We start from the raw sequence: 26,687 nt of genomic DNA on the forward strand, positions 1-26,687 counted from the left end.
TTCAGGCCCCAGAGAGCAGCAGGCTCTCGACCCAGGGATCCAGAAACACGTATGGTGGCGTCAGCTGGAAGCAGCCACTCAGCCTGGACACTAGTGGTAGGTTGGTTTTCAGGGGGCATCTCCAAGGTGCTCTGTGTGTATTTTTCATTAAATCCCACACTGGCATCAGTGTGGATTTAATGTGCTGAGAAGTTTGATACCTAACTTCAGTTTTCAGTGTAGTCATTATGGTGCTGTGGAGTTCGTAATGACAAACTCCCAGCACCATATACTCCTAATGGCAACACTGCACTTACGTCTAAAAATGGACCTGAGACTATAGGGGGTACAGGGCTCATGCACCTGCACCCTCACCACTGGTATAGTGCACCAAGCTAGAGGGATGACTGATCTATGCCAGGGCAGTATGTTGTAGGCATGGCACAAGGGTGTGTGCCATGTTGACTCTTCACTTTGTTCTGCACCAAAACACGCAGCCTGCAAAGGCAGTGCGAGTGTGAAGGTACAGGACCTCCAAGGGAGGCACAATAAGTGCTGCAGCCCTTAGAGGCCTTCTCTGGTCACAGTGCCCTGTGAACCTGTGGTACCATTTACCAGGGGCAGACCTGTGGCAGAGATGCCAATTGGGTTTAGGCTTCAATGCAGTTTTAGGGAAAGAAAATAGTCCTGGGTACCCGATTAGCAGGAGCCCAGTGCACACTCAGTCAAAGCACATCAGCAATTCAGCAAAAAGTGGGGGCAACCATGCAGAAAGAGGGCACTTTCTCACAGTTGAGGAAACTCTTTCACCAGTGTCCAGCACATGCTCTAAAATGGCTTCCCTAATCCTTGCACTGGCAGTAACTGAACTGACCAGCACTGGGATACATCTTCTCATGCAAGTATATCCTCATATGTAATATTAAACAACCTGTTTTTAGGGCTGTAAGGCCGGCTGTAGGAGTAACTTAGAAATACTATGTGTTGTGTTGGGGGACATGGAGTACAGGGGTGTGCATTAGATGTTTTCACTTTGGTCTGTACCAAAACATGCAGGGTTGCCACCACAGGCTGAGTTTAGTGAGGGGTCCCTTAGGGCAGCACAATTCGAGCTGCAGCCTTTGGGGGTAGCCTCCTTAGTACCCAAGGCCCTAGCTACCAGGGGTACCATTTACTAGGGACTTATGCAGGGTGCTAAAGGTATTGTGATTGTACAGTGAAAGTGGATAGAAGGAACCCAGTGCACTTCCAGTCAAAATCACATGTACCAGGCAGAAAGTGTGGGTGACTATGTCAAATAAAAGGGGTACTTTCCTACAGAGGTCAATGCACCTACAGCTGCACATCTGAGGTTTCCACAGGATGGCACATAAAAGCCAGGTATAAGGACATTGCCAATGCTTTGTCAGGTTGATGGTAACAGTGCAAATTGGTGGAGGCACCAAGGTTTTTTTTTTGGTAGAGATTGCAATGGTGGTGTGATAAAAGCACTTCATGTTTGCACAGGAGTTAAGAAAAAATATATCTGCTGCCGTAGGTGGGGTGCCATCTGTGTACAATGCATGTATAAGAAATAATTGAATAACAGTGTGAAGGTTGAATGCTTCACATCCAACAGTTACTCATGCATTCCAATAGAAGAACCCCATAGGTACAGCAAAAAGCATGGTGGAGCGAGAAATTCTCCCCAGGTTTGATCTCACAACAAAACCTACAAAAAATAAATAAAAATAAAAAAAAGAGAAAGAGGCTGACCTAATTAGACCAATGACTGAAGGGGGCTGACACAAAGCCCACTATGCGTAATGAAAGAAAAAGATCTTGCAGCTATTATTAGGCAGTCATCCCAGGTCTAAAATGTTGCACACATTGTCAGGTCGCAGCCCCTGAACAATAAACATTTTAAAAAGGCTAAATAGATTTGACCCTGCCACCAGATAGTGAAGCAAGCACTAGATTTACACTACAAAATAGATCTTCACAGCTTACTCGAGGGACTACCACAGTAAACAGCAGATGAATATTACATTTTGCTCTGAATTCGAAATAAATGTAAGGAAATAGTTTCAAACTAGGGCAAAGCCCTAGTGTTAGCCGGACATCACAACAGACATTACAATTCAAGTCAGTTCATGGAGTTTCCAAGCATTCCAATCAATTATAAGAATATAACTGACTATTTTACTGACTGCCCCAGGAAAGGATCGCATATCTTTGCTGGAAACCATTTCCCCCCTCTGAACAAAATGTATTAGTACCTTTTGAATATCTTCCGAGTTAAACTGCAAAGATGCCGTTCCCTTAAGTTGAAAGTCAAATTGAGATTTACACTTGCCCAGAATTAAAGCTCTTTCTAATTTCAGGTCTGGTTTATGCTTAGACTTGCATGCGTATTCCTTGCAATACTCAAGGTTCTGATGTTTGTGACCAAGCACACATTTCAACAGTAACAGACAATACAAGGACTTACTGAAAGATCAAGCCCTGTAAATTGTTCACAAATGACAGGTTCATTTTAGAAATGTTTAAACCAACGGGGGGCACTTAAATACCCCAAATAGGAAATTTAGGAAGAGGAGGTAGGGAAAATGTAGGGGTTCTTAACAGTACCCATCCATATGCCACCCAATGAGAACAGAATGGACAAAGACAGTTGGGAAGAGGACATACATTTGGGAATCTCATGGTCTTACAAAACTAATAGAAAACATGAAAAAATATGCCGACTTACATTAAGACTGGGATCTTTAAGTCTACACTTGGTTGAAGCCTGAATTTAGTTTAGAATACAACAGCACCATGACATCTAACACAATGCTGGACAAATACTTATCTTTACATCCACCCCCTTTTCATGAACACCACATTCTTAGTACCTGGTTGGTGGATACGAAGGCGGAGCAGTCGTTGGCGGCGTTGGATAACTGCCAGGCATTTGTGGATAGCTATAGCTACTTTGCCCATATCCCATATTAGGTTGGTTGTAGCCAGTGGTATTCGACTGGGGCTGACTTGTCTCTATTGGCTTGCTTACATCAGGTGGCCTGAAAGAAAAATAGAATATTGGTTTTAAATAACTTTATAAACAGGAAAACAAAACCTTTTTCCTGACCATTACGAGTCGCTTTTGTACTTCAGGATACTCCTTTTACAAGCTGCAAAAGCCTTCATTGCCTACAGGGCATCACTAAGAACCAAGGACAACCGATTTGAAGCAATTCAGCAGGTTACTTAGAAAAAAAACGGAATAGGTAGCCAGTATATCAATATTATAAGTTGAAATTACAGTCTTCTATCCCAAGCCTTTATCAAAGCAGTTCTAAGATGCCCCAACACCAACGTGCCAATTAATAGACGTTTACTGTATAGCATACATTCATCAATTACTTGGCAATGTGGTTCAGAGCTTGTGTATAGTAGAGTTTACCAATGGGCCAACTTCTATGTAGGTTTGTGTGTTTAGTTAGGTGTAAGGGTGTTTGAGGGAAAGGGATACAATAAACGCATGGGGAAATATTCTAGATGGTGCGAGGAGAATGTTTTGCCTGTAGATAGGATTTGGGAGATCTACCATTCAAACCCATTAAGTTGATAAGTGCTTGGGTGGTCTTGCTAGTCTTGATGAAAAGCAATAGGTGGTTTGTTGTTGTGGTGGTCTTCTCATTTTCAACATAGATGCCATCTGTATGTGGTAGGTTGGTGGTGTGCTCTTGTGCAGCGCTAGATCTCAGTCTTGAACTGGCATATTAATAGTATGGTGTGATTAGCTGCATGGTATGCTTGGTTAGGACACTTCCTAAAATTCAGCCTGACCAGTGTTCAAGTCATTGTGCTTTTATCTAAATGAGCTGCCTACAATTTTCAAAGGCCAAGGTCTCATTTCTTCATTAATGCTGCAGTGAAATATGTCAGGCTGGGTTTGTGGAAGTGTTCCTCTCATCATGTGTAGGAAGCTGGCTCTACATATACTAAAACAAAATAAGGTATAGTGTACACAGAACCCAGTGGAACCCCAAAGGAAGGCAGTGGTCAAAGTAGATATCTTACTCTCCATTTGTGGTAGTGCGGGCGAGCAGGAAGGCTTTTTCAGAGGGTAGTGTTAAGCACTTATTGCACACAGGCAATAAATCATATCACACAAACTAAAAGACTGAACTCAGACCAATTTGTTTATATGAAAATATTTAGTTATGTTTTATTTTCTAGAACCAAGCCTGGCCTGGCACAGGCAAGTATAATACGTGGCAAGATGTATGCAGTGAAATACAAGTTTAATGCAGTTGGCTGGTTTACAGGTAAGTCAGACAAAATTACTTTTCAGTTACTTTGTAGATTACTGTGTACGTTACTTTTCTGATTACTTGAAGTTACTTTTGCTACTCAGTGCGATATGCCTATGTACTTGTTGTCTAGGAAAAGTTTGTGTGATAAGTAATTCAGTTTTTATACTTGTGTACATTTCATACAAACCAACTCCACACTTAAAAGATTTCACAGAAAAGCAGTCAACGCAGTCCTATGGGAGAAAACAGTGTTATCGATTGAGGGGTGAGTACTTGGTTTAGGTAGTTGGTTTTCTGTGGTTAGAAGGTAAATGCTACTTACCAGTATGCATCTGTTCATGGCATGTAGAGCTGCTGCAGTCACATTATTGCATTAGATCGCCGCCTAGTTTTGGGTCCGGCTGTTGCACGTTGTTGTCTTGGAAGAGTCTTCGAGATCTCACGAGATAGGTGACTCCTCCCCTGCACTACAGTGCGCATGGACAGCTCCTCCATCGTCCGATTGTTTTTTCGCCATTGTGGCAAAGATGGAGGATAGTAATAGAAAAGAAAGGTGTCCATGTAAATGTATCTAAGTAAGATAGTACTGCAAGTGTGCCCGGCACCAGGGAGGAGGGTGGGCATGTGACTGCAGCAGCTCTACATGCCAAGAACAGATGCATACTGGTAAGTAGCATTTACCGTTCGAGGCATATGAGCTGCTGCAGTCACATTATTGCATAGACTGTATAGCAGTTCCTCCTCTAGTGGTGGTTACCGGTGGCAGTTGCAGTAGTTTGGAAAAGTGTTTTAAGGACAGCCTGACCTACCGAAGCTTGTTGTTTGGCTTGCACATCAACACAATAGTGTTTAGTGAAGGTATGTATGGTAGACCATGTAGCTGCCTTACAAATGTGCTCTAAGGGGATATTCCCTAGAAAAGCCATGGATGCCCCCATTTTGCGCGTGGAATGTGCTCTTGGGGGAATAGTTAATGTGCGTTTAGCTTTTTGATAACATATTTGAATGCACTTAACTATCCATCTGGCTATCCCTGCCTTTGAAATAGGGCCTTATGAGGTTGACAGAAAGACACAAACAATTGTTTTGTCTTCCTAAATGGTTTAGTTCTGTCTAAGTAGTAGAGTAGAGCCCTTCTGACACCCAGTGTGTGGAGTGCTCTTTCAGCTACTGACTGGTTTTTGAAAAAAGACAGGCAACTCAATTGATTGGTTAATGTGAAAACTAGTTATGACCTTTGGTAGGAATTTAGGGTTGGTTCTGAGAACTACCTTATTTTGATGTATTTGCATGAAAGGTTCTTGAATTGTGAGTGCCTGCAATTCACTTACTCTTCTCAATGAAGTGATCGCTATTAGAAATGCCACCTTCCATGTTAGGAACTGTAATTCGCAAGAATGTAGAGGCTCAAAGGGTGGACCCATACGTCTAGTAAGTACAATGTTAAGATTCCAGACTGGGGAAGGTGGAGCTCTTGGAGGGATTATTCTTTTGAGCCCTTCCATAAATGCTTTAATAGGTGGTATTCGGAAAAGAGACACGTGTTGTCTGTTTTGGAGATCGGCTGCAATAGCAGCTAGGTGTAACCTTATAGATGAATATGCTAGATTACATCTTTGTAAGTGTAGCAGATAACAAATTATGTTTTGGACAGAAGCGTCTAGTGGATTGATTTGTTTATTTTGGCAGTAAATAACAAATCTTTTCCATTTGTTTGCGTAGCAGGCTCTGGTAGTGGGACGTCTTGCCTCTGATGATATTCATACAATCAGGAGGCAGGTTAAGGTATCCGAACTCCAAGACTTCAGGAGCCAGATTGCTAGGTTCATTTGATTGGGGTCTGGGTGTTGGATCTCTCCATGGTTCTGTGCGAGTTGTTTTGGAGAGAGGTGTAGTCGTTGATGAGGGACGACCGAGAGTTCTAGGAGTGTTGTGTACCATGGTTGTCGTGCCCATGTGGGAGCAACCAGGATCATCGTAAGTGTTTGTTGCTTTAGTTTGCGTACCACTAATGGAATGAGTGGGGTTGGCGGAAAAGCGTATGCAAATCTGCCTGACCAGTTCATCCATATCGCATTGCCCTTCGACTGCGGGTGTGGGAACCTGGCGGCGAAGGATGGACATTTTGCATTTTCTTTTGTGGCGAACAGATCTATGTCTGGGTGTCCCCATGCTTGAAAGAACGGGAGAAGGACTTCTGGGTGAAGTTCCCATTCGTGGATCTGTTGACTGTGTCTGCTCAATAGGTCTGCAATCTGGTTGTTCACTCCTGGGAGATGTTCTGCTAGAAGATGGAGGTTTTGTGGAATGGCCCATCTCCATATGCTTTGCGCTAGGCGTGAAAGCTGCAGAGTGTGTGTCCCCCCCTGTTTCTGTATGTAGAACATTGCTGTCATATTGTCCGTCCGGACTAGGACAGTTTTGTTGGCTATGTGTTTTTGAAAGGCCTTCATTGCTTGAAAGATTGCCAGTAATTCTAGGTAGTTTATGTGGTGTATTTTTTGGTGTGGGGTCCATAGACCTTGCACTGTATGTTAAAAAGATGGGCTCCCCACCCTGTGAGTGATGCGTCCGTTGTCAACACTACCTGTGGATCTGGCTCTTGGAACAGTCGTCCTTTTGAAAGGTTGTGTGTGTTCCAACACTGCAGAGAACGATGGGTACGACTGTCTACCAACACTAGGTCCTTTAGTTTCCCTTGAGCCTGGTTCCATTGTGTTGCTAGGCCCTCGTATGGGACGCATTTGTAACCGAGCATGTGGGACTATGAATATGCAAGATGCCATCATGCCTATGAGTTGCATAAACACTCTTGCTGTCAAAAGAGTGTGAGGTTGGAATTTTAGGATCATTGCTTGAATGTTCTGTATCCTGGCTGGAGCTGGGTAAGCCTTTGCCACTGTGGAGTCTATAGTTGCTCCCAGATACTGCTGTATGTGGGAGGGTTGTAGATGGGATTTTGGGTAGTTGAGGGAAAATCCCAGATTGTGTAATAGATGGATTGTGGTCACAGTGTGCTGCAGGCATTGGTGATGTGATTTGGCTTTTATCAGCCAATCGCCTAGGTATGGAAACACATGAATATGTTGTCTCCTTAGATGTGCTGCCACTACTGCTAAGCATTTTGTGAACACCCTTGGTGCTGTTGTTCCCCCGAAGGGTAGGACTTTGAATTGGTATTGCTGACCCTGCACTATAAATCTGAGGTATTTCCTGTGTGCGGGATGAATGGGTATGTGAAAATATGAGTCTTTCAGATCTAGCGTGGCGATAAAATCGCCTTGCTGTAGTAGTGGTAGTACTTGTTGGAGTGTGATCATGTGAAAATGATCGGAGTGTATTTAGTGATTGAGGGGACGAAGGTCGAGAATGGGCCTGAGGGAGCAGTCTTTTTTGGGGATTAGGAAATAGAGAGAGTAAACTCCATTTCCTTGTTGCTGCAGGGGAACTGGTTCTATAGCGTGCTTTTGTTGCATTGCTAAGACCTCCTGTTGCAATAGTATGGTATGTTCCTGTGACATTGGTCTGTGGTTGGGCGGTATGTTGGGTGGGGTAGATGTAAGTTCCAGACAGTAACCAGAATGGATAATTTGCTTCACCCACCTGTCTGTTGTGATGGATTCCCAGACAGGTAGGAACTGTGATAACACCAGTCGGAGGCAGATTAAGTGGTCTGGAGGCAGGTGTAAGAGGTCACTGTTTGGGAGTGGTGGAGGTACGGTTGTGGTTACCTCTACCTTTAGTATTGTTTCCTCTATATCCTCCTCTGCCTTTGTGAAATGTGTTTTGAGAGGTAGTTTGGAAAGGTTGAGAGGTTTGTGTATTATTCCCTCTCCCTGTACCTCTATAGGAGGATCTACGAAAGGAACGTTTGGATTGATAAGACTGCAGTGCACCCATAGATTTAGCAGTGTCAGTGTCCTTTTTCATTTTGTCTAGTAGGATATCTGTTTCAGGCCCGAACAGGAAATCTTGGTTAAGGGGTTGATTGAGAATAGTGGTTTGCACCTCAGGTTTGAAACCGGATATGCGAAGCCATGCGTGTCTTCTTAACATTACGCTTGTATTGACTGTTCTAGAGGCTGTGTCAGCTGCATCTAGAGCACACTTTGAGGCATTAGTGATGAACTTTCCTTCTTGAATAAGATCATTTGCCTGTTTATATGGGTCAGGGAGATGTTGTAGCAGCTCCTCTAGTTTGTCATAGTGTGCCCGGTCATATCTAGCTAACAATGCTTGTGTGTTAGCTATTCTCCAGGTGTTGGCTGCTTGTGAAGCCACGCTTTTCCCTGATGCCTCCAGTAGTTTGGACTCTTTCTGGTGGTGCAGCATCGCCAGTGGTTTGTGAGTTCGCCCTTTTTCGTGCATTGGCGACTACTAAAGAGTCCAGTTCTAGTTGACCCTTTATGTATGTAGGGTCGGAGGGTGCTGCTCTATATTTCTTTTCCAGTCTAGGGTTGAGTATTCTAGCCCTAATGGGGTCTTTAAATATTTCTGGTGCATGTTTTAAAACCCCTTTGAGCATGGGTAAAGTGCGGACACTTCTTTCTGTGGTTGGAAAGGTGTCCAGCAAGAAATCCTCTTCCAGAGGGTCAGCATGCATATCTACCCCGTGGAAACTAGCAGGCCGGTCTACTAACTTTTGGAATGCAATGGTGTCGTCAGGAGGGGATGGTTTTAAAGGATATGGTGTGGGGTCTAGAAGAGGTGCGTTATTGTCTGGTAAATATGGGTCTCCCCATGTGTCCAGGTTGGGATTTGTGTCATCAGGATCGTCATAAGGGTCTTGTGGATCATTATCTATGTCCTCATCTGGGTCCCCAACAGGCTGTGGAGGCATGGGGGTGTGTGTATGGCACATAAGGCAGAATAGGAGAGAGAGGAGGAGGGGTGACAGGCCTAATAGGAGAAGTAGCAATGTCCTTCCTTTTTAGAGGAATAGGAGAGGGTAAGGCAGGATGAATTTTCCTCTTGTGGAGCACCACATGACCTGTGTTAGGGTCTATGATGATTCTTTTCTGTTTTGGATCGACAGGATCCGTAAAAAACAGCTCCTCCTCTGTATTTGGTGGTTTCGGCACCGAAGATTTTTGGTGTTTTTTACTGGGAGTCGAAGGATTTGTAGGCTTCGGCTGGTTTGGCTCAGGAACCTTGTTTTTGTTCGGTTCGGGGGCTTTCTTGACTTAGACGTCCTTTTTCGGATCGACCGTTTTCTTGGGTTCGATCTGTGTTTTTAGGCTCGGTGACCTTTTTGGAGTCGTTAGTCTTTTTCGGGTCGATTAACCTTTTCGGGTTGATATTTTTCTTGGGATCGACCGTTTTCGACTCGAGATGCTTTGGCTCGACGTTTTTGGGAACGGTCGAGTCTTTCGGCGCCGGAGCCGTATGTGTTTTCCTCAGCGCCAAAGGCATTTTGGGTGTAGGGAGATACGGTTTGCTCGGTCCCGAGCTACCGGAAGGCTTTTCTATTATCTTCGGAGCCGGGCCCGAGGGTGGGGCTTCCGAAGGGATGTTTCGATCGTGACGAAGGCCTTGTAGCGATGTCTTGACCGGAGTCTTATGTGGTGTGATTGGGACAGGGGCATCGGTACTCACGTGCTGCCCCGCTGGGATTGGGTCATCTGAGTCCGATTCTTCGACTGTGATGAGCTGTAGATCGTCCGAGTCCTCGGCATCCGAGGGGTCGAAGATACCGTCCGGTTCCGGTATCCGAGGGGTCGTTGAAGATATCGTCCGGTTCCGGTGCTGCTGCTTGTCGATGCATCGCTTGTCGATGGGCTCTTTTTGGAACGGAAGAGTGTGCAGGCTGAGCAGTCTTCTTTATGCTCCGGAGATAGGCATCTGTTGCACACCGGGTGATGATCGGTGTGTGGGTATTTTGCACCACACTGGGGGTATTTTTTGAAGGGGGTCCTTTCCATGGGCCCGAGTGGCGTCGACAGGCCCGGAGGCCTGCGTCGATGGAAATATGAGAAATAAAGTCTTGTAAGGTTATAGGGTATCGACCGGAGAGCAATCCCGTCGAGATACTTTGATTTACTGTGAAGAAAGTTGAAAACTTCGGAGTCGGCATTGCAGAAGTACATCCGAACCCGATGGCGGAAAAAAAAAAAAACAATCGGACGATGGAGGAGCTGTCCATGCGCACTGTAGTCCAGGGGAGGAGTCACCTATCTCGTGAGATCTCGAAGACTCTTCCAAGACAACAACGTGCAACATCCGGACCCAACACTAGGCGGCGATCTAATGCAATAATGTGATTGCAGCAGCTCATATGCCTCGAACGCAGGGTTTCCCCTGGGTCAAGGACGCACTTTCAAAGCACCCTCAGCGGCACTAGGGCGGCCAGGTGCAGAGGCCAAATGTTATCCAATGGGGGATAGGGGGCCTCCACGTTTGTGGCTGCTCACGAGCAGGCCACAAGGCTGTGGGAGCAAAGGGCAGTCAGATTTAGCACACAAGGGGCACCCACAGTGGCACAGGAGCGGAAAGGTGCAGGGTGCTGTTTTGGAGTCAGGTGCCCTGTTTATTTCAAAGGGATTCTCCGGTTGCAACAAACACTGCAGGCTCAGGGACGAAGACCTTAAAGAGGCGACCACCAGTTGGAGAGGTAAGTTGGAAGGTCTTGGGATGCTGGGACACAGTCTGTTGGGCCACGGGACGTCAGGTGCAGGGGTGTCTTTTGGCGTAGGGTTTCTCTTACAGGCTGCAGTCGGGGTGGGGAGGGGGGAATCCTCCAGAAATGGGCTGCAGGTGTCGGCTGGAGACTTGAGGCAGGTCAGGGATCACCAGATCCCAGGAAGGATCGCAGGGGAGAGCTCCTCATGGTGTTGGGCCACTAACTCGGGAATTGGGCATCGGGCGCAGACTTGCGGATTTGGCCGGAGTCAGAGTGACGGTGAGCAAATCCAGTGCTTACCGGAGACGAAGTATGGTTTGGGAAGGCAGGGCAGGTTCTCTGGGTTCTTTGAGGCTGTTGGCTGCAGGACACACCGGGATTCTGCTGTAGCAGATTGAGGTTGGTACAGACCGGTAGGGCTGGGACCAAGGCAGTTGGTGTCCTCTTCAGCACGGCTCTTCGGGCCTTCTCATTTCTTCTGTCTGAGGCAGCAAAGTTCAGGATTGCCCCTAAATGGATTATGCTAATTACCCATTATGCATCTGTTCTTGGCATCTAGAGCTGTAGATCACACGCTTTGTATACTCCTTCCATCCAATATTGGGTCTGGATGTTTGTAAGTTGTTTTTCTTCGACGAAGTCTTTCCTAGTCACGAGGTAAGGCGGTGACTCGTTTTGGGGATAGTGAGCATGGGCATCGACCCCATTGTTAGATTGTTTTCTCGCAAGAGGGTAAGAAGGGAGCAAGTAAGTACTACAGAGATGTCCCTGCGTATGTAATGTAAATAATGAACTTTGCAACAACTACAGGTGCATGTGTGCTGTAGATACACATGCTTTACATAGACTATATAGCAGTATTCTCCCAAGGCGGTGGCTAACCTGTAGATGTTGCAGCTGTTTGAAAAAGTGATTTCAGCACTGCTGCCCCAGCATTGGCTTGACATGCCAACACATCGACACATTAGTGTTTGATAAATGTGTGTGGAGTGGAACATTTTGCGGCCTTAAAAATGTCAGCTATAGGGATGTTACCTAAAAACGCCTTGGACGATCCTATTTTACAAGTGAATTGTGCTATAGGAGGATTAGATCAGGTAAAAGCTACTTATCACAGTATGCATCTGTTCTTGGCATGTAAAGCTGTAAATTCACATGCTGTGCATAGCTCGCCATCTAGTGTCCACATGTTTGCACTTTGTTTTTCTTCACAAAGTCTTTCCAGGCACGAGGCTGGTGACTCTTCCTTTCGGTGATAGTGCGCACGGGCATCGGCTCAATTGTTAGATTGTTTTGCCAGAGGGAGATGGAGTTAGTAAGAATAGTAAAGAGCTATCCATGTATATTGTATATAAGTAAGATAGTACTGCAACAGGTATAGGTACCCGGGGAGGCGCATGTGAATCTACAGCTCATGCAGAGTACTGACAGGCCAGGTCCTCCCTGGACTGGAAACAAGCATCCTAGACCGGTTTCACCCCTCTTCAGCTAGGATAGCTTGATTCCAGTGGCATGAAGAGCACGGGAATCACGTCTGAGCATACCCGCCCCACTCGGGGTGACAAATGCAAAAAGAACTATTGATGGATAGAATGCAGAACAAGGTCTTACATTCACCCCAGTACAGAGACCTGGGCCTAAATCCACTGTTTTTTTGCTCTCCATGCCAATCCAGTTCGGACCCATCCTCTGAAGAAGCCTCTACCGGAAGAGGGGGGCGTGTTGGGACTTGTACAAGGAAGTGTTAGCGCCAGAGGATGTACTTTAAGCCCCTGCTGTATAGAATGAGTGACAAGGTAGCCTAGCGCTCCCATGGATTTTGCCACGTATCTTCATTTTTTCTAAAGCCTCATCAACCTGAGATGCCAAATTTTTTTTATTTGTCAAAAGGAATATTTAAAATAAACTGTGACTTCTGGTTTAAAGCCCGAAATTCTAAGCCAGGCATGCCTACGTAAGAGAATGCTAGTGTAAACCGCTTTCGCTGCAGTGTCAGCAGCAGATCTAATAGAAGAGTTAGAAATTAGCTTCCCTGGGGGCATAGCTAGCGCCGATGGAAGATGGCGGCGATTCCGTGACTCGCCTGACAGCGGGCTGACCGCAGGACTTTGCCTCAATTCACTGTACGGCATTGTTTCGAGGGAACAACGGACGTCGGAAGGCTTACACCTCCAGGTGATGAGTCTTGCAGCTTTTTAGGCGTTTCTCGCCCTTCATTTTCCCCAATTGTTTTGCAGACATGCTACCTGCCATTTTAAGATGCGAGCTGAATACGAGGCGCGCTCGTTCTACAGTAACTGCCTCTCCCTTCGCTTTACCACATAAATATGCTTTGCAAATGAATCGGTTACTTTTGGAAATTGTTTTTTTAATTTAAATTTCCTATACATCTCCATTATCTTGAACACCGACTTCCTAGAGACTTTTTTCCTTTATTTTGCAAGACCTTCAACTGCGCTCTGTTTTTTACCCGGAGTTATGGCACAAGCAAGCACTAAGTTTAATTTTTTGTGCTCATATATCCCTGCCCAGGACTTAAGGGCGCATTATGCACTGGTAATAACTCTGGTCCTTTTCATGAAGTGATTTACTCATTACATTTTTTCTCCTTTTTTTCCTCAATTTTATACAACTTTCACGCAAGCTTGTTTCTTTTCTGCCTCCGCCATCTTTACTATTTTACAGTAGCGCATTTAGTCATCCTGTTGCGTTTCGCAATTCACATATTTTCACCTACAGCAAATTATTTACACAACTATTAATCAGTCTGCTCCTCTGAAGAACTTTCGGTTTTAGGAATTCACAGATTTGAGACCATTGAAACAGATTCCTCAATCTTATATGGGCAGGCTGAAAAAAGTAAGTCCACTACAGGTACCCTTCAACCGCACATTCATTGTTCGCTAAAAATGTTGTGCTCATCTCGCCCAAATGGAGGACTCTTTGCTCTCGGCATCTAAACCAGCCTCTTCACCCATTGCCGCTACTTCTTCTGTAGCCAATAAAGCCTCCACTAACCGGCCTCCATGGATGATCTTCTGGAGGAAACTTGTGCCCTACGACCCTTTGTGTAAGAGAGAAACTCCAAATTGCAAATCCTCATGGACAGATGGGCAAAGATGGAAAAGCAAATCACTCAGGTTGAGCATACTGTTGAAACACTGGGCTCATCCTACACCAAGGTTGAAACTCTTCAGTCTCAAGTTACACCCTTACAAAAACAGGTCGAAAATCTTGAATAGAAACCAAAGAAATAACCTTCGCATTTATGGTCTGGTAGAAGGCTCAGAAGGGTCGGATCCTATCGCTTTCTTTAAAAAGTTCTTGCAGACAGTTCTGAATCTACCTGATGATACCATTCTCAATATTCAACATGCTCATATATTCGGCCCATCACACTCAGCGTCTTCAAGTATACGAAAACCAAGAGGATTCATACTGTACTTTCTTGAATACACAGATCTTCAAGGTTTTATCAGCAGCCAAGCTCATGAAACGTATTTCCTCCTCCGGAAACCAGATGTTCTTTTCACAAGACTACGCAAAGACTACAGCAGACAGGCGCAAAGAATTTGCCATGCGACCAGCGCTTCACTCAAATGGAGCATGGTTTGGATTATTTCATCCCTGAATGTTCAAAGTTACTTTTAAGAATAACACCGGGGAGGAGCCTAGCGCTTGACCAAGATGGCCGCGTGAGCCCGGAGCTCCCGCTACCCTCGCGCCCTCCGGCACTTATACTGTCCTAAATCCTGAATTTCATGCACGGAATCTTGCAGATGAGTCACAGCTGGGGCGACTGACGCTATCCGGGCGAGGATCGCCCACCGGGGACTAATTGAACAACAGCAGCCCTAGGAGGTGTGAACTGACGGACGGATGCCGCTGCACTTTCGCTTTCTCGCCCTTTGTTTGCTCTGGCTTGGGAGCGCTTCACGCATATCCTCCTCTGACTGGAGGACCTCCATTCGGTCCTGATTGACTGTGGTAGTCCTATTTGACCCTGTTGCCTCTAGCTGCGTGAGGGACGGCCTTTGGCACTTGATTGTCCTGCTGTTCGGGATGTCGGCCAAATCGGAGGCGGACAGGTCGAAGTCTAAGACTACCCGGCGGGGAGGCTATACACAATCCAACAATATGGATAGTTATGCCCAGCAGAAGGGGTCGCCCGGTGGATCAGGACAGTCGCTGGAAGCGCAGAAGGCCGATTCACCCCCTGCCTCGGAGCTATCGCTGCAGGATATCAAAGGGGCGATAGATGGGATGCAATCTTCGATTGGGCGACAGTTTGAGACCCTGGCGCACAAGGTGGACATGATTCTGATCGATGTCAACTTCATTCGCGCGGACCTGGGCAAAACCAACGAGCGGGTCAAGTCCCTGGACCTCAAGACCACTGGTCTAGCGGACGATGTCTCGAAACTTCAGGCTGAGGTTCGTAAGTTGCGAACCGCGAGTGACCTCTCCGCCCGCCGGCTCGAGGACTTCGAAGGTCGGGCCCGGCGCAATAATGTGCGCCTTATTGGGGTCCCGGAAACCTCAGAGGATGTCTCTGTGGATTTACTCGTCGAGGATTTGGTGGTGAATCATCTCGCGCCTAAGGGCCTCAGCAAGTTCTTTGCGGTGGAGCGGGCTCACCGAGTGCCTGGAGGACGGCCTAAGGTGGGAGCCCCCCCCCGAGACCGATTGTAGCCCGGATCTTTAATTTTCGGGATCGAGACGCTATCCTGCAAGCATCGAGGGTGACAGGCCCGGTCCCTTTTCAGAACGCCTCTGAGTTTTTATCCTGACTTCACCCAGATGGTGCAGAAACAGAGGCAGAGTTTCCTGGGGGTGAAGCGGCGGCTCAGGGATATGGACCTGAAGTATGCCATGCTTTTCCCCGCCAGGTTACGTGTGGTGTATGAGGACCGGACTTTCTTCTTCGAATCACCGGACATGGCAGGGGACTGGTTGGATGCGCTCCCTCGGAGGCGGCCCGGCCGGGACAGCGTGGACGGAGCGGAAGGCGATCGTGATGGACAGAAGTAATACCTCCGGTGTTGGCACGTATTGACTCAGCCCCGGACAGTGACTCGCACCTTCCTGCAGTAATGAGAGGGCGGCGGGGGGAAGATAGGAGCTCTTTCCTCCCTTGGGGTACTTTTTGTAGATTTGTTTTTGATAGGGCGAAAGGCACACTGCAAGTTGGGGGGGCTTTGTAAGCTGACGCAGGGGTGCAGGGAGGGGGGGGGATTTGGGATGTTGGGGTTGTTGTTGGGGGGTGTGTTTCTTTTCTTGCAAGGCGTAGCAATTGTTGTCAGCATTGTCCGATCATGGTTCTCCGGGGGGGGGGGGGGTTGGAGGTCTTTGTGTTCGGGGATGGGGGATAGGGGCTTAAGCATAATCAGCTGGAATGTTAATGGCTTAGGGGACCGTATTAAACGGGGGATAGTCCTGCAATTCTTGAAACGGACCTCGCCAGATGTGGTCCTCCTGCAGGAGACCCATCTTATAGGGAATACGTGTTATGCATTCAACAGAAAGGGCTATAAATTCATTGCTCACTCGGGGTTCTCCTCGGGCTCCAGGGGTGCGGGCATACTTGTTAGAGCTTCCCTACCATTCGAGGTTGATTCCACCATTGCTGATGACAGGGGGCGCTTTGTGGCTGTGGCGGGGAGGTGGGAGGGCAGAACGTTGGTATTGGTTTCTGTTTATGTCCCTCCTGCCCTGCAGGCCTCCACGTTTGCTGATCTGGGCAAGGCCTTGTTGGAACTCCCCCGAAGGGACGCAGGTGGTGGGAGGAGACTTCAATGCGGTTGGTTCTGGAATGCTCGATAGGTGTCCGCCCAGGGACACCGGGGGTGCTCAGAAGTGGCTTCCCGATTTTATAGACACTTTTGGTCTGGTAGACTGTTGGGAGGCTACGGCACCCCACTCAGAGACAATATACCTTCCATTCCGGGGCCCACGGGAGTCTCTCCCGGATTGATTACTTGCTCACTCTGGCTGCGCACGCCTCCTTGGTATCTGAGGCTAGGCACCTGGCCCGGGGCATTTCTGATCATTCACCGGTGTGGGTCCGCTTGAATATTGGCCGGGTGGCGGGGGGCAGGGTGGCTCCCATAAACCCCTGGTATTTGTGACCCCAAGCTGCGCAGTGCGTTGCTGAAGTCAGTTGACCGTTATTTTCAAGAGAATCAGGGTTCAGTCGAATCTGCGGTGTCCTTGTGGGAAGCTTTTAAGACTGTGTTGAGAGGGGAGGCCCTTTCCCTGGTAGTGGCTGCCAAGCGGCGGAGAGATGCCGAGGTGACGCAAGTAGAGGACGAGATAGCGGCCTTGGAAGTGGCCTTGGAAGAGGATGTTACACCGGCCACACTGCATAATTTGAGTCTGAAGCAACGGGAATATAGGGATCTGGTGACGAACGCTGCTCAGACCCTTCATAGGGAACAGCAGGGTCGACTGTATGATGTCGGCGATAAGGCCGGGAAATTGCTGGCGTGGCTGGACAAAAAAAGAGCGTGTCAATCGAGTGGTGCCGGAGTTGTCTACGGATGGGGGAGAGGTTGTCTGACCCTGCCGGTATAGTTCAGTGTTTCTCGGACCATTTTCACCTCGGTCTCGGATAGGCCGACTGAGGATTCGTGTGACCTGTTGCGGGATATCGCTCTGCCCTGCCTTTCTGCCATTGATAGGGATGACCTCGATGGTGATATAACTGTCGACGAATTTGCTGGTGCCATCCGCGCGTTGCGCTCCGGTAAGGCCTCGGGCCCAAATGGTTTGCCGGTTGAGCTGTATAAGCTTCATCCGGATAAGTTGGCTCCTCACCTGCGCGCCATGTTCGTGGAGGCGCGGGTGAATGGGTTTCTTCCGCTCGACCAGCGGCTGGCGACGATCGTGGTAATACATAAAGATGGTAAGCCCCGTGACAAGTGTGGCTCCTATCGGCCGATATCACTTCTCAATGCTGTGAGAAAGTGGCTCTGTATATACTGTTCCCTAATAGGTACAGGGTGTACAGAGTCCACAGTCCCCCAGAGGCTGATAGAGGTCAAAGTTAGGTATGACCTTACTCTCAAAAGTGGTAGCTTGGTCGAGCAGTAAGGCAGTACCAGAGGACAGTGTAAAGCATTTATTGTACACACTCAGTCAGCAAATGGTTTCACACACTCAATAACTGAACTCTAGGCCAATGGTTTATATATATAAAATATATGCTTGTTTTATTTTTAGAACCACAAAGGGAGTAAAAATATACTTTCTCAGAATGAGAGGTTGAATATAAATACTTTTGTCTTAGGCAATAAATTTGTGTAAACAGTCACAGTTGGTTGCAATAAACAATCCTATTTCCTAAACATAACAATGCATTGAGCTCAATGGTAAATTCAGGTTATTTGTAATAAATTACTTTTCAGATTACTTTTGGAATTCCAGGTCTGGCTCCTAGAACCAGCCTGGGGTCAGTATTCAGAAACAAGTGATGAAAGTCGACTTAATAACTAATGATTTTTAAATAATATTTAGCTATTTCAAAAGTTAGCACTTAGAAAATATTTCACAGAAAACATTCAATGGATCTCTATGGCAAGAAATTCAAATTGCAGGTAGAGTACTTTATCGTTACTTTAGTAATCCAGGACTGGGTGCCTAGTCCCAGGACTGGGGTCCTTATCAAAAGCAGGTAAGTAATTTCGTTTGCAGAAATGGTACGATTTTAAAAGAATATTTCAAATTTGCAAAAGTAGACACTTAGAAGAAATTTCACAGAAAAGCAGACAATGGTTTCCTATAAGAAAAATGAGTTAGAGGTAAGTATAGTTGTGAACACTTTTCAGAGTCAGGGCTGGGCACCAAGATCCAGCACTGGGAGCTCACCTAGGAGCAGGTGAGTAAATTCGTTTTTGTCACTTGGCTGATTTTTGGTGAATTTTTGCAGTTTTGAAAAGTTCACACTTAGAAGATTTTTGAAGAAAAAGTCAGTCAATGTTACCCTATGAGGAAAACGAAGTTAGCGGTTTAAGGGTAAGTACTCGACTGGTAGAGTTGAAATTCCGGGCATGGACTCAGGGGTCCCCCAGTGTCAGGTAGGTACAGTTGGTTCACCCTCAGCGGTTTCAGGACGGCCGGGTGCAGAGAGAGTTAGGCCCAATGTTATCCTATGAGGGATAGGGGGGCCTTGGTTGGTGGCTGCTGTCTGGCAAGCCACGCGGCTGTGGGAGCTGGGCTCCTGGTCACTTACTCAGGGCAAGTGGGGAAGTAGGTTAGTGTAGAGAGGGCACTGCCAGGGCCACTCGGGCGGCTGGGTGCAGGGTGCTTTTGAGCCTTCGGGCGCTCAATGGAAATCAATGGGAATGTTCCGGTTTGGAAAAAGGCTGCAGGCTCGGGGACGAGGATGCTTCAGGTGCCACCACCACTTCGAGAGGTAAGTTGGGTAGTTGTAGGTTAGGTGGGTACCCCGGGATTGGGCACAGGGGGCCGCAGGGCGCCGGGGTGCCTTTTGATGTCGGAAATCTTACCCTCTGGTTGATCGCGGTTGGGGTGGCACTCTGTTCTGAGGCTGCAGGCTTCTTCCGGAATGTCGAGGGGGGTCCTTGGGTGCCGGACTCGGGGTCACAGTCGCCGTGGGGTCGTCCTCAGGGTCTTTGTCCACTCCAGCACTGGCCAGGCTTGGCTGGTGCAGAGTGTGTTGGGTCCGCGGTTCCGGGCTGCTGCCCAGGGTTAAAAAATAGGTTTCTTGAGTAGAGCCTCTACTCATGGGAGACCCAGGGGCTTAGAGCCAACAGGTAGCCAGGTCCTCCGGGGTTGGTGAGGTTGCTGGCCACGAGAGATGCCGCGCTGGTGCAGGTTCGAGAGTCGACAGGCCGGTAGGGCTGGGGCCAAAGCAGTTGGTGTCTTCTTCTCTTTTTAGCAGCTGCAGGGCAGGTCCTTGTTCTTCTTGCTCTTCTTGTAGTTTTTTTATCTGGAATCTGTCGAAGGAAGGTTCAGGGTGCCCCTAAATACTAGATTTAGGGGCGTTACAGGTAGGTGAAGGCCAGGGACCAATGGGTCCTTGTCCTGGGGTGGGTACACCCCCTATCCTGCCTCTCTCCTGTGGGAGGGGGGCAGTAGCCTAATCCTGATAGGGTAGGGCCCCCCATCCTCAAGATGGCGATAGCCCGGAGATGTGCTTCACCTCGCCTCCCCCACCTGAGGGGTGGGGTGGGCAGGCTGGCACATTCCCTGTCCTTGTATGGGGTTTCCGGCCAAGCTTCCCTCCAGAGTGGGGGGTTGCAGAGGCCTGGGGAATCTCCAAGAGGCGGCATGCCTTTGAAGCTTCCCTTGGCTCATCCTGGGGGAGGAGATTTATCACCTCACCCAGGACGTGCATTGTTGCAGGCCCGGGAGAGCAGGGGCTCTCCCACCCAGGGGTCCAGCAACGTGTCTGCTGTGTGGCAGCCTGGGCAGCCTCAGAGCAGACGTGGATTGCAGGTTAGCTGTAAGGGGGCATCTCTAAGATGCCCTCTGGGGTGCTTAGTACATTAAATCCCACACTGGCATCAGTGCGGGTTTAATGTGCTGAGAAGTTTGAGACCAAACTCCCCAGTCTTCAGGGTTGCCATTATGGTGCTGTGGAGCTCGTGTTTGACGAGCTCTCAGCACCATGTACTTGTAATCTGGCAGCACTGTACTTACAGTGCCCAGGAATGGACCTGGGTACTGTAGGGGCACAGGGCTCCTGCTCCTGTGCCCACACCATAGGCATAAGGCACCCAGCCAGAGGGGTGGCTGACATATGCCTTGGCAGTGTAGGTGATGGGCATGGCACACAGAGATGTGTGCCATGTCGACTCTTTGTTTTGTCCTGTGCCCAGACACTCAGCCTGCAAAGGCAGTGTGTGTGTGTAAGGGTACAGGGCCTCTAAGGGTGGCACAATGAGTGCTGCAGCCCTTAGAGGCCTTCCCTGGTCACAAGGCCCTGGGTACCTAGGGTACCATTTACTAGGGGCTGACATGTGGCCAGGGTTTGTCAATTTGGAGTTTGTATTTTAGGGAAGGAACACAGGCCCTGGGCACCTGATTGGCAGGAGCCCAGGGCACAACAAGGAAAAGTGCATCAGCTATTAGGCAAAAAAAAGGGGGGGGGGGGGGTTACTGCAACAGAAACCCACTTTCTCACAAATGCCGAGCCGAAAATCCTTGCTAAGCTCCTTGCTAACCGCCTGGTCCGGGTGCTTGGCGACTTGATCCACCCGGATCAGTCGGGCTTTATCCCGCACCGTAACACTGCACTGAATCTTCGACGCCTTCATGGTGTGATTGCCAGGACGGGCACGATGCGGGAGCCGGCTGTGGTGGCGTCCCTCGATGCCACGATGGCCTTTGATACGGTGGAGTGGGCGTACCTGTGGGCTGTGCTAGCCAAGTTCGGCTTTGGGACTGGATTTGTGGGCTGGGTGAGGTTGCTCTATGAGGGACCTCTCGCCAGCGTTGTGGTGAACGGGCGGGCGTCGGCACCGTTTGAGCTCGGGAGAGGCACCCGGCAGGGTTGTCCCCTGTCGCCGTTATTGTTCGCTCTTGCTCTTGAGCCGCTGGCGGCGTGGGTACGATGGCACCCGGACATGCGTGGGATTCGCTGGTCGCCTGACCACGAAGACCGTATTTCACTTTACGCCGACGACATTCTGCTATACCTCGCCTCGCCTAAGAAATCTGATTGTGGTTTGTGACGTCTTGACTTCTTTTGGTAGAAACTCTGGTCTTGTCATCTTGTCATCTTGTCATTAATTGTCCCGCCTGTCCCGCGCAACTGTCCGCTCCAGATAGCCCAGCAGGGCTTTTTGTATTTGGGGATCTATATTTCCATCGATCCCATTTTGCGGTACGAGAAGAACTTGCTCCCTCCCTTGGCGCGTCTGCGGTGGGACGTGGCGGGCTGGCGGCGGTTGCCGCTTTCCCTCCTTGGCCGTGCCGCTCTGTTTAAGATGTCTCTTCCCCGTTTCCTCTATGCCCTGCAGAATACTCTTGACTGGGTCCCGGCCAGTTACTTCCGCGAGGTTGAAAGCCACCAGCGCGCGCTATTGTGGGAAGGGCATCCGCGTATAGCGATTGCTAAGTTGACGCTTCCGTGGTACGACGGGGGTATTGCGCTTCCGGACATCCGACGTTATTATTGGGCCACCCAGTTGAGTGCGATTAACCATGGTGTATATGGTCCGGCGCTGAGCCCTGGTTTCGCCATGGACCGATGGTTGCTACGTGGGGGTAACTACTCCAGAGCGCTGTATTCGAAGTCGTCAGACTTAACCCTAACGGGGCCCACTAGGGTTGCTGTGCATGTATGGAAGGTTGCGACTGATTCGCTGGGTTGGAAGGGTAAGCTTACCCTCGCCACCCCTCTATTTGACTCCGATATTCTGGGTAAGCTTTGGCACACAAAAGGGTTTGAGAAATGGGACCTGATCGGCATATCCAGGGTTGGAGACCTCTTGGTTAAGGGTAGGATAAAGTCATTCGAGGAGCTGCAGAAGGAGTATGAGCTGGGGAGCAAGGAGTTCTTCCGATACGCTCAAGTGTTCCACGCCTTACGGTCAGTTCTTGTAGACGGGAGAAGGTGCCCGAGTCCTCCCGTTGGAGGACCGGATCCTGGATGGCCGTATGCCAGAGAGTACGATCTCACTCATTTATAAGAAACTTATTAATGTTCGGGCAGATCTTCTAGGGTTACGTGCTCAATGGACCAGGGATGGACTTGAACTAGATGACGAGGACTGGCAGTACGCAGTTTCCTCTCCCAAAGAGGTCGCAATCCCCGCGCGCCTGCGGTTGTTGCAGCTTAAAATACTCCATAGGGTCTACGTGACGGGGCCCAGGCTGGTCCATATGGGTTTCTCTGAGGAGGGCTTATGTAAGAGAGGCTGTGGTATGGTGGGCACCTTCCTACATATTATTTGGGAATGCGGTGCGATTATGGAGTTTTGGAGGCGCATCCACGAGGTGATGGGGGAGGTGACGGGCATCGTCATGCAGCCTGAGGCGCGGTGTTGTCTTCTGAATGTTTGGGGTCCTACTGACCACGACGCGGCACAGACTCAGTGGGTGACCCTGGGTAACATGATTGCCAAGCGCGACATTGCTCGTCTGTGGGGCTCTACTGGGCCTCCTACATTGACAGCATGGATGGAAAACATGGATTGGAGCATGTTTAGGGAGAAGACAGTGTATTGTGCTCGAGGGCGCCCTCGGAAATGGCATTCTGTATGGGGGCGCTGGAACCAGTACAGAGGGGGCATATGCCTGCCCCCGGACCCGGATCCGCCCGAGGAGCAGCTTTCCCCTTAGCTTTCTTTCCGGCTTTGAACTTCTTGCTGATGTGCATGTTTTCTTGAGTCTGACTTCCCCTCCCTTCCCTTACTACAGACCTGTGCCTTTTAGACGAAATGGGGCTCACCTCCCCTGATGAGAACCCCTTCTGGTGCTTACGGTACTCATCGCCTTGCTTGTGTTAGGTTTGGATTTGTGTTTATTTAAAACAGAACCTTCGATTCTTCTGTCATTGGAATGTTGACGCTAGCATGTGTTGTGTTTTTAAAGCTGCCGTACCTCCGGGTTGTCGGCTGAATAGCTGTGTCAATGATTTTACAGAATAAAGGTTTAAAAAAAAAAAAAAAAAAAATGAACACCATAACTTACGATGATCCAGTCAAGCTACGGAGTTCTCAACATACACTGCCCAGAAAAGATGGACACTTCCAACACACGCTTCAAATAATTCGATTAGTTTGAATGTGATCATTTTCTATATGTTATTTTATCTGCAGTACAGTTTGGTTTGCTTGCTTCACTTAACCTTTCCATTTCAGGATATTTTTGCGCAAATTGTTTATTCCTACGAATCTTCTACACAAATTTTTAACTTACTGACCAATTTTTCTTTTCACAGGTTCCAGTTTCGTATGTCTGACTTATCCGTCTTGCATGTTTCTGTCCGGAGGTCTCCCTTGCCTTCCTTCATGGAGTCTGGACGTGTCATCCTTCCATGTGGCCTCATCTCCCCCCCCATCATATTCTGGTTTTGGACTTTTTGTAGGTATGGTCTTTTTTCGTGTAGTCTCCTTCACGGTAATCGCTCTTCTTTTCCTAACACTTTTGTCTTCTTTCTATCCCTCCTTACTCCATCCTATTTCTCTTTCCAGATCTCTCCTTTTATTCTTCCTTTTCTCATCAATTGATCTTCATTATGTTTAACTTCGTACCTGCTACACGTTTTATTTTTGCAAATATAATCTGCTATTATTGGTTCAAATGCATCTTCATTTAGCTCGCTTTATATATGTTCTTAATAATGGTCCCTTGGAATGTCAGAGGCTTAAATTCTCCCATTAAAAGACAACTAGTTCTTTCACACATATCTAAGATGGATGCGAATATTGCTTTGATGCAAGAGTCACATCTTACAGAAAACGAATCATTAAAGCTGGGTTGGAGAAATTTTCTTCTCACCAGGGGATGGAAAGCGAAACGGTGTTATAACCTTATGTCAAAGCATTGAATGTCAAACTTATCTCACAGGAATCGGATAGTGAAGGTAGATGGTGGTTTACTAACTTATTGATTGAGAAAAGCCCTGTATCCTTATTTAATATATATTTACCCCTACCAATGGTGATGTTTCCTTTTGGTCCTGTATCTCCCAACTACTCCCTCAGAGAATTTCATTTTTGCAGGCGACTGTAACCAAGTGATGGATCCCTTCCTGGATCAAAATTCTAAGGTTCCTTTCCTCCGAAACAAATCACAATGCTCTTTTACGAACTATAGAACAGAGTAACTTAGTAGATGCCTGGCGCCTTTGCAACCTGTCTTCGAGGGAATACTCCTTTTTCTCTCCACTACACCAGACAATCCAGAATGGATCATATTTTTAATCACAAAATGTTTGCCAATCCTTGCGTTCAGCAGATATAGGGCCAATACTTCTCAGACCATGCTCCTGTTGTGCTTCAATTAGACATCCTACACCAATCTAGATTACCCAAGAGATGGCGTTTCAATAACTTTACTTCTTGACCCTAATTTCAACACATCCTTTCCTACTTTACCCATGAATTTTTTCAAACTAACCAAACTGATGAGCTTCCATTCCATAGTCTGGGATGCCTTGGAGGCTACTGCTCGCGGCTTCATGATCAGGTTTACGTCAAATAAACGCAGGTCATTTCGAACACATATTGCACTTCTTACCAAAATTAACACACTAGAGCTTGCCTTTTACACCTCTAACACGAGCGGTAGTCTAGAAGATCTTATAAATGCAAAGATAGCTTTTAATTAAACTGCGACCGAAAATGCCTCTTTATATTTACTGAAAACGAGTGCGAAAAACTATGGCGGACAAAATAAATCAAGTAAATTACTTGCCAACTATCTTAAGATTAAGCAAAATAGACTTCATATTGACTATCATTGATGACAAACACCAAGATATAAAGATTCCGAAATCCTTCAAGAACTTGTACGTTTTTATGAATCTTTACACACCAGAAATTATGCCTTCAGATACAGCTATATTTCAATATTTTTCAAATATCCAGAAGCGTTATACCCCCCAATCTACTTGAGATATTCTGGAAACTGACATTACACAAACTGAAATACTAAATGCACCGACTACTCTTAAAAAAGAAAGCCCCGGGTCCCGACAGATTTACAGATTAATTTATTTTGCCCAGCTGCTCATTCTGTACCTACACACTAATTTCCTCCTTCGCTTGTCTTCCAACTCACCAGGTTCATTTCTGGAAGCCTTAATATGTCTAATACCGAAAGATGGGAAAGACTCCAGATATTGCAAAAATGATAGGCCCATTTCGTTAATGTGGATTATAAATTATTTTCAAAAGCATTAGCTCTACGACTAGAACCACTAGATGAGGAACAATCAGGATTTGTTAAAGGTCGTAATATTACAGACAACATAAGATTGTTTTTTGGCATTTTATCTAGAATCACGCAGATCCTCTAGCTGTAATTGCCCTAGATGCGGAGAAAGCCTTCGATAGAGTCCCATGGCCATTTATTTCCCTGATCGCTTTACTTTACTCAGAACCCAAGGCAGCCATCTCTACCAATTGTCTTGTTTCTTCTTGCTTCACTCTTAAGAGGAGTTGGTCAGGGTTGCCCTTTGTCACCTTTTCTTTTTAACTTCGCTGTGTAACCTTTTCGATCTAGAATTCGACAAAACCATTTTATTATGGGCTATACATCTGAATCCCAGCACATTAAATTAGCAGCATATGCGGATGACATATTAGTCTTCCTCTCAGCCAGTCTTCACTTCCTGCATTTGTACGGGAGGTTGAAGCTTACCGTTTAGTGTCTGGATACAAACTTAATACTGAGAAATGTGAAGTAATGCCCTTAACCAAATATACATTTAAAGAAGATTTTCAGATCTCCAAGTTTGCATGGAACTCCAAACATATAAAATATATTGGATTATGGTTCTCTCCCTCCATAGCGACATCAATTCCTCTAAATTTAGATAAATGTATAGATAAGTTAATAACGCTCACTGCAAGATGGCACCCGCTTCATCTCTGAAGGTGGGGACGTTTAGACGCCATTAAAATGATGCTTACCCCTATAATACTCATCATTTCTAATATATTATCTATACCAGCTACATTTTTTCATAAGATCAACTCTATACTAACATTTTTATGGAACAAAACACCAAGAATGGCACTACAGAAACTAACACAACCAAAATCAGAAGGTGTACATTTTGCCAATTTCTCCAGCTATAAAAGCATTTCAACTGAAGCAATTATCAAATT

The 26,687-nt window shown here is 47.2% G+C and overlaps 1 protein-coding gene across 2 annotated transcripts in view; it reads right to left on the reverse strand.

The window, feature by feature from the left end:
* Window positions 1–26,687, reverse strand: part of EWSR1 (EWS RNA binding protein 1) — a 510,501-nt gene that overhangs the window by 370,553 nt on the left and 113,261 nt on the right. For both annotated transcript variants that reach the window (XM_085634473.1, XM_085634474.1), the window contains exon 6: window positions 2,856–3,023. In XM_085634473.1, coding sequence (XP_085490599.1) covers window positions 2,856–3,023 — 168 coding nt within the window. The remainder of the gene's footprint in view (window positions 1–2,855; window positions 3,024–26,687) is intronic.

Source organism: Triturus cristatus, chromosome 11 (genome assembly GCF_964204655.1).
Source record: "Triturus cristatus chromosome 11, aTriCri1.1, whole genome shotgun sequence".
Taxonomy (NCBI): domain Eukaryota; kingdom Metazoa; phylum Chordata; class Amphibia; order Caudata; family Salamandridae; genus Triturus; species Triturus cristatus.